Source organism: Nicotiana tabacum, chromosome 13, assembly GCF_000715075.1.
Source record: "Nicotiana tabacum cultivar K326 chromosome 13, ASM71507v2, whole genome shotgun sequence".
In the NCBI taxonomy this organism is placed as follows: Eukaryota; Viridiplantae; Streptophyta; class Magnoliopsida; order Solanales; family Solanaceae; genus Nicotiana; species Nicotiana tabacum.
The window spans coordinates 93,406,609-93,415,518 of NC_134092.1; the positions used below are offsets into that span (position 1 = coordinate 93,406,609).

At 37.5% G+C, this 8,910-nt stretch overlaps 1 protein-coding gene across 1 annotated transcript; it reads right to left on the reverse strand.

Annotated features, from left to right (window-relative positions):
• Nucleotides 1-983: 983 nt before the first annotated feature.
• Nucleotides 984-2,185, reverse strand: LOC107789115 (uncharacterized). The gene is made up of 3 exons (XM_075228891.1): nt 2,038-2,185; nt 1,457-1,770; nt 984-1,337 (listed from the first exon to the last, which is right to left on the reverse strand). The coding sequence occupies exons 1-3, from the start codon at nt 2,183-2,185 to the stop codon at nt 984-986; spliced, it is 816 nt and encodes a 271-aa protein (XP_075084992.1).
• Nucleotides 2,186-8,910: the final 6,725 nt, after the last annotated feature.

Here is an 8,910-nt window from a genome sequence, read left to right on the forward strand (position 1 = left end):
ACCTTCTTAGGATTCTGTCAAAGAGAGGTTGACATTGTCCAGCGGACATTCTTTTTGTACTCAAGCGTACCCCAAGATATCTGAAAGGTGAGCCCTATTGTGAAACCAAGCATTTGGACAATCTCCTATTGAATACTCAGTGGAACCCCTCCAACGTAGATGCAACTTTTACTTTGATTTGCAACTAGGTCTGATGCCTTAGATAATTTTTGGAAGCATTGGTATAACATCTTAACTGACTTCACATCTCCTCTACAGAATAGGAGTAAATCATATGCAAAACTACTGGATTATGTTCATCTTTTCACATCTTGGGTGGAAATTAAAATCAGGTTTATGTTTTAGAGTCTTCAATATTCTTGTCAAATATTCCATTGCCAAGACCAACATGTATGGGTATATATGATCACCCTGTGTCACCTCTCTCTTGGCAGCAAATGGGGGAGTTGCGCTACCATATATAGTTATAGAGTAGGACACAGTCATGACACATGCCATTATCCACCTCACAAATTGTTGTGGAAAGTTCAGACCTGTTAGAATTTGCTCGAGGAACTTCCATTCCAAAGAGTTATATGCTTTCTGCGTATTAATGTTTACCATGCACCTAGGTGATACTCTTTTTCTTCCATACTCCTTGACCAACTCATGGCTTAGGATCACACATCTGTTATCATTTTGCCAGGTACAAATGTAACTTGGTTGCAGTACACTACTAGCTCCATAACATGTTGTAGTCTACTAGTGATCATCTTGGAAATTATCTTATATAGAGTTGTGTAACAGGAAATAGGCCTGTATTCCCTTATGGATGATGGAATTTTGACTTTAGGTATTAGAGTGACTGCTGTAGTATTGATTGGTTTATACATCTTGCCAGTGTTAAAGAAATCCAGCTCTGCTTTAGTAACCTCTTCCCCAATTACAGGCGATGCTTTCTTATTCATAAAAAAGAAAGTATTGAAACCATCTCCCCCTTCAAGTCATCTATTCCCTTCAGAGCTAGTACCACATCTTCCTTTGTAAAATGCTTTCTTATTCTTAAAAATGTAAGCATTGAAACCATCTCCCCCTGGGGCCTTCAAGTCATCTATTCCCTTCAGAGCTAGTACCACATCTTCCTTTGTAAAAGGCTTTATGAGTTGCAATTGATGTGATCTACTTAGCATTGGCCCTTTTTTAATTATTCCTGGATGTATGGCAGGTAGAGTATCAGCTGCAGATCTAAGTAATTTTTGATAGAACCCACTAATCTCTGCATGAATGTCCTCGGGTCTTTTAATAGTCTCCTCATTCACTGATTTGAGCATCCATATCTGGTTTTGTGCTTTTCTTCCCTTTATATTGGCAAAGAAATCAGTTGTGTTGGAATTCCCCAGTTTGAGCCATTCACTCTAGACTTCTGTCTGTATATACTTTCTTAAGTTATAGTCCATTTCTCTAGTTGCATTCTAACATTCTTTTCTTCCTCAAACAGTTCTGCATTCTGATTTGTACTCATCATCTGTCCTTGTATATGTTTTAGGCTTTGTCTGAGACTATGAATCTTTTTTGTTACCCCTGCAAATTTCTTTTTGTTCAACTGCTTTAACTTCTTTCTGACTTCTTCCAGATTTTGCCATATAATTGTCATTTTCCCATTATACAGGCACCAGTTCTCTTGAACAATTCTTGTAAACTCGGGATCCTCTGCAATACAGTTGTAGAATTTGAAAGGCTTCTTTGTAGTGTCAGCTAGTACTTCAAATTCAATACCAAGTGGGGAGTGATCTGAGATGTAGATGTCCATTACATGTACTTAGCTAGTACTTCAAATTCAATACCAAGTGGGGAGTGATCTGAGATGTAGATGTCCATCACATGTACTTAGCTAGTACTTCAAATTCAATACCAAGTGGGGAGTGATCTGAGATGTAGATGTCCATCACATGTACTTGTAAAGGAGGAATAGTAGTCATCCATTGGGCATTGACAATAGCCCTATGAATTTTGCTAAAACCATGACCATTGATCCATGTGTAGGATACTAGGATCTACCAATTATTGGCATTTCTGTCAAGTTGCAATCATCCATGAAACCTCTGAAATTTGCAGTTTCATCGTCTTGCACCTCACTTCCATGTACCCTATCTTCATTTGTTAGGATAGTGTTGAAATCCTCCATAATCAACCAAGCTTCTTCCATCTGTTCATCTTTCTCCCTCAATTTTGTCCATAAACCTCTTCTATCATGGATTGTGTGCAGTACATAAACAGCTGAGAACTGAAACTTTGTGGCTCTATTGTGATATGCTACTATACCATGTATTAGTTGATCAGATTCTTCCAATTTAGTAAAATTGACCTCATTCCAAACAACCCAAATCCTGCCTCTACCATAGGGTGAAGTATTTGTGCACCAGTTTCAACCTGGTAGTACTTTATTTAAAATCATTATGTCTTTATTTGCTATAACTCTATGTTCTACTATTGTTGTCATCTCAACTTTATTTTCTCTAAGAAGCAAGTTCATCTCCTTGTGCTTAAACACTTTATTAAAACCTCTAAAATTACATGCTACTAAAATCTTGAAGACCAAGGTATAAATATTTCTCCCATTCCGCTACTACTTGTACTACATTCCTCTGTGCCATTTATGGTTGGTCTTAGGTTTCCAGGTTGATCATCTATCAGTATCTTGAAACCATTTGTAACATCCACATGTCTTCCACTTTCTAGGACCTAAGGATTTTTGGCTGCAGATCTACCTTTCACCACTTGCCAATCATCCTTCTCTGCTACTAGGGACTGGGGACTAGTGATGGTTCCCAATTGCGGTTCAGCGAGGAGCTGAGGGCTTCTATCTTCGCGTTCGCGAGGTCATCGGCTTGTTCGCGTAGTTGTGGTGCCTGTGTTCATTGCGTTCCTGAGGGAAGTGCCACGAACGCGAAGCGTATTTTTAACTGAGTTTATTTTTGTGCATCGCGATCGCGAGGGTACAACCACGAACACATAGGGTACCAATGGGCAATGCATATAAGTACTCTATTTCGGACCTTGAGCTTATTTTATTATATTTTGAGTTATGAAGTTCGGATTCGGGCGATTTTGGAGGAAATTTTCACCACGTGGATTGGGGTAAATATTTTAAATTTGATTTTGATTATATTCCATGATTCCATCTTCGAATTTGGCATTTGATTGATGATTCTAAAAGAGAAATTAGAGGTTTTTGTCTAAAACTTTCCTAAAGAGAATTCTTGAGTTTTGAACATCAATTCGGAGTCGGATTTGAGTGAAATATGTATGGTTGGATTGTATTCAAATGGGTTTTCAGAATTTGTGAGTTTTGTCGGGTTCCGGGATGTGGGTCCGGGTTGACTTTGAGTATTTGATTAAAGATCTGATCTTTATCATTTGTATTCGATTTCTATGGCATTATTTGATATTTTGATATGCTTTTGGCTAGTTTCGAGCCGTTTGGAGGTTGATTCGTGCACGATGACACTTTAGTGTATTGATTGACTTGTTTGATGTAAGTGTCTTGCCTAACTTTGTTAGGAAAATTTTTCCTAATAAAATGATATTGTTTGCTACATATGGGGGTGATACATATATGAGGTGACAAACATATATGTATGTGCCAGGGTTAACCATGCTCGTGGTAGATTATACGATTCTTTGTGCCTTGTTGGAATATGTGATTTTCTTGCTTCAGGTTTTACTTGACTTCTATAATAATATGAATATGAATTTTAATGCTAGAAACTATGATTCAACTTATTACAACTTGATTAAATTTGACGGACTCTTTGTGAAACTGTTAATATGCTAAATTCGGTCATCACTATACCAAATCATGAATACATGTCTATGACCGTAATTCTGAGGTACTTGGGTTCCACACTTATGTTGAAAGCATGTTTGAGTTTTTGTCGAAATACTTGAACAATAGGATTCTTGAGGTTTATTGAATTGTTTATTGGTTTGAGAGTTGTGATTGAAGTTCATGTGGTGTATTTGCTTAACCACTTTTATTGATATTATTCATGTTTCCTACCTTACTTGTCATTGATATACATGTGCTTGGTGAGGAAGACTGTAAAGCACGAAGGGTGATGGCGTATCATTTCATTTATATTATCTTGTGAGGAAGGGTGTAAAGCACGAAGGGTGATGCCATGACATTTCATATATATCATTACGCACGAAGGATAATGCCATGTCATTTTATTTACATTATCATGTGAGGAAGAGCATAAAGCACGAAGGATGAATATCGTGCCATTGCATATACATTATCATGTGAGCAAAGAGTAAAGCACGAAGGGTGATGTTGTGCCATTATATATGCATTTGTGTGTTCATTCTAGGTTGTCATTGTTGCACCTATGCTTTCTATGTGACTTCTTGTTGTTGTTGTTATTGTTACGTCTTTGCTCCCTACCTTAATTGTTATTTTGCTATCCATGTTTTCTATCTGTTTATCTGGTCACAATCATGCTTTCCGTCTTGTTTGTTATATTTACATCTATGTCTGCTGTGCTCTTATCTAAACCTTTTACCTTCTTAGATGGTGAAATATATGTCCTCCTACCTTAATTACCATCATTATTTCTGTACTTTCCATCTTGTCAGTTACTATTGCATGTATGCTCTGCCTTGTTCGAAATTACTACATGTGCGCTTTCCACTTTGTTATTACTGTTATCGATATTTTTTTACCTCGTTGGCATTGTTATACATATTCTTGGTGAGGATGAGATAAATGCATGAATGGTGTTGTTGGGCTAATTGATTTGACATACATTTATATATTCGGTGAGGATGAGATAAATTCGCGAAGGGTGTTTCCGTGACATTTGACTTGATATCTTGAATGCATTCCTCATACTATGAAGATTCGTGAATTTACTATATCGTATGGTGGTTATCTCTTTAAGAAAAGGATTGGTTGTGACATGGAGGAAACTGACCGTAATTTCTTTTAGTAATCATTTATTGCTTCGCATATATGTTCTTGTACTCTTGTTTGTTATTTCTTGTATTGGTTTTATTGCAAATTTAACTAAACAAGTTATATTAGTGAGTATTTTTTGATAAAAACCTCGTCACTAATTTACCGAGGTTAGTCAATATACTTACTAAGTACATAGGGTTGGTTGTACTCATGCTACACTTCTGCACCTTGCGTGTAAATCTTGGAGCTGCATAGTTGTGGGAGACGAAGCCTTACATTGAAGACGTACCCGCGTTCCAGATTCAAGCTATCTCGTGTTCATGGTAGCTTAGGTTTGAGTGTCTGTTTATGTCAAATTCAAGCAGATATTGTATTTATTAATCATATCTATTTTGTAAATCTAAATCATAGTGGCTCATGACTTGTACTACCAATCCTTGGGGTAATTGTATTGAATTCAGTTAGAGTTTCTATACACATATATTGTCGATTTCTCAGTATTGTTGTAACTTTTATTGGTTGGTTTACCTAGCGGGTAGGGTTAGGTGTCATCACGACTTATTGGATTTTTGGGTCGTGACAGGAGATTTACCTATAATGGAATTGACTTCAAGCTATCCTCCTTCAAATTAAATTCAGGTGTCCATGGCTTCATTACAATTGGTCACTTAATTATCATATGAGGCCCTTATTTACCCGTAAAATGATACAGTTGAATTTATAGCATGATTTATAGATAAGCGAATTGATATGATCCAATAATAATAAATAAATAAATAAGAACAAAATAAGATAAACCACTGAATTTAAAGGAGATAACAATCCTGACTCAGAATTTAGCCTTTCTAAGGACAAAAGTAAACGCAATGTTTAGGGGTTCAAACTGAGAGTAACAAGATAATAGATTATAGCTTTTGTATGTATAATGTTTTGTGTCCTTATAATAGTGGTTAATCCTACTATTTATAGGCCTACGTAGGGAGACAAGATCCTAAAATCAAGCTCCTCTTGAATGAGAATAAAATCATCAATAATGGGTGCATAACGACTAGCTTTGAATGCAAATATTCTCTATAACAGCTGCTCATTAAATGACATCCGATGTCAAACCTTTGAATCTTTATTGTCAGATATACTTCCTTCGGGATCCATCCAGCACCGGTCACACATTTCGCACCCGGTGTCAGTTATTTGCTGATTCACTTTTTACATGTATTCGGTTCCACATGTCACCTCACCATTCAACCACTTGTTATCAATCAATTTCACCCCATACAGATAGTACCCCTACTTTTCGGTGACACAACTCAGTATTATCGGGAAGTAGATAAGAATTCTTTTCTTGGCACGAAAGTTCCTGAACGTTCTCTAACACTTGAAGGGACACATATCTTCTCGCATTTAATGCCCCGAACACGTGTTGCCCCATGACTCAACAAATATTTTTGCCAGTTTTTGAGGTAATCATGAACATATTTTTTGTCGTCTATAACTTCTTCGCTACTCATCAATTTTACTTCTTCACTTTCATTGCTTTCATAACTCCTTCTTCCTCTTTGAATCCCCTTAGAGATTTTCTGCAACACTCAACCTTCTCAGTAAAACATTTCTTCACGGATTTATAACCACCATGTCTTCTCGTATCTCTTTCACTGGAAACTCTGTCTTTGTTCTTGGTGGAGGTCCAAAGAAAAAAAAACAAAGAGGTTGATGTCGAGTCTGAACCTCCAACCATAAACACCATCATACCCCTTCATCTTAGCACCACATCTGATCTATAGGAACAAAAAACACCTGCAAATTCCACAAGTGGCAGGTTTTGGCATGTCCGTAATTTCCCTTCCCCCATTCATCTTCCTAGTATCCCCATTATCAAGGAGGACTACAATTGCAGCAATATTGATATCTTCGCCCCAGATGTGGAAGAACGAGTTACATACTCCAAGGCGGGGTTCATGTACGTCTATACATACCCCTTCACTTTGGGTCCCTTCACCTTAGGGTTAGGTGAAGGACTTGACCCAAAAATCCTGGAGTTCTGCCACCGGTGCCAGGTTTGCTTGGCACAAGTAGGCCCGTTCATATGGCGTATGGTGGCCTTCCTTTGTCAATTGTGTATCGAGCCTAGGGAAACCCTAACCCTTGCACATATCATAAACCTTTACTCTGCCAAGATTATCCGTGGGGGAGTGATAAACCTTAGCAAGCATGGTCATCATGCTCTCCTCACCTGCTCAACCCGCTGCATCTAACTCCTCGAATACTAATTTTGAGTATTCGGCATCCGAAGGGGAAATCGAAGAACATGAAGGTCTCGAACCGGTAGCGGAACAACCTTCTTCCACTAGGGAGAATGAAGACCCTTATCTCCCTTCGGGTTCTGGCAGCAAAGATGTATAAAGTTTTCCTTTTATCTTTTATAATTATGCCAAAACCTCTTATTGCATTTGGCGGTTTACTTAATAAAAGAAACTTTTTGCCTAAGTGTTGTGCAAAAATTATTCTCTTTCGTTTAATTGACAAAGCCTCGGGAATATTTTTACGTCCAAAGCTTTTGATTCTGGGCATAAACACTTCCGGAATCTACACTTTACTATGAGGGTATCATAAGAGAGGGCCCTTATGTTTACATTGCTCTTGAATATGTCGTTTCCTGTTCATTCTAGCACAAGCGTTTGAAGGTTTTGCTAACTTTCAAATGATAAAATAAAGTAACTTATCATTCGGACAAGAAATAAGATAAGAATAAAAGGACTTTGATTTATTCCTTCTATCTTTAAAAGTACATTTACATAAGCATTCATTTGCTTAAGTAAATAAAGCTACCAATATATGTGGCTAACTTGTACAACTTATTTCTACTGGGTTGATCATGCAGTCCCCGGTCCTCATAAGACATTGATCTCGGTTCTAACGGTTCCTGTTCTGTATGGTACTCTTGGTACTGTAACATATATTACTTCCCCAGTGTTCGAATTCTAAGTATGAGAATTCGAAAACTGAAAGTCTTGCATTCATAGAAGGCCTTTTCCTTTGTTTTATACTTTTATTGTTGCTTCATCAGTGGAGACAACTTGTGAATTGTTAAATAATCTGTTTGTGTTTTGGGAGGCAAGATTTTCCAATAGACCAAATATTATTTAACCATCCACAAGTTGTTTGCCACATGAGGTCATGGTCATCGATTCCATCGGTGGAATAACTTTAGTGCCTTAATATTGAAGGTTTTTCTTTGTCAATGATCCTTCCATCGTAGTATGATTTACGTTGCTTCCTCGTTAAAAACCTTGCCAGCAAAAACTCGATTGGGACAAAATTTGGACGAAGGAAAACATAGTGCAACACATACTTTCAGTACCAACAAGGATCTTCAGCAATAATACCTTTTGAGGCGAGTCACGTTCTAGCTGCTTAGCAATTTGACCATCTTGATTTTTCAGTTCATAGTAGCCTTTACCAGCTATAGCTGAGACCCAGAGGACCTTCTCACGTTGATCCTAGCTTTCTGGGGTTAATTTCCCAAGTGCTTTGAGTAATCTTCCTCATAACCAAATCTCTAATTTTGAAATAACGGAGATTTGCTGTAACGCCCCGAAACCGGGGAGCGCGAACGACGCTCAACCGAGTAAACCCGGCCGAGCAAGCCTATTAGATTTTCTTCTACCTAGACTCATCCATGAATAAATAGGATACATATTTTCGTTAATTAGACAATAAGGTGATCATGTCTATAATACCAATTCATTACCAGCAGTTTCATCATTTTAAAGTCTCAAATTTCACACACATTTTTCATAGTCTGAAATGGAACAAGTAATACAACCACAACATAACATTGTCTGACTTTTCCAGCACCCATATACAACCCACACTGTGTCTATGAAGCCTCTATAAATACAAAAGAGTACTATGATAATGCCGGTAACAAGGCCCCGACTATACCTCAAACACAATACATAAGGAACAAAATA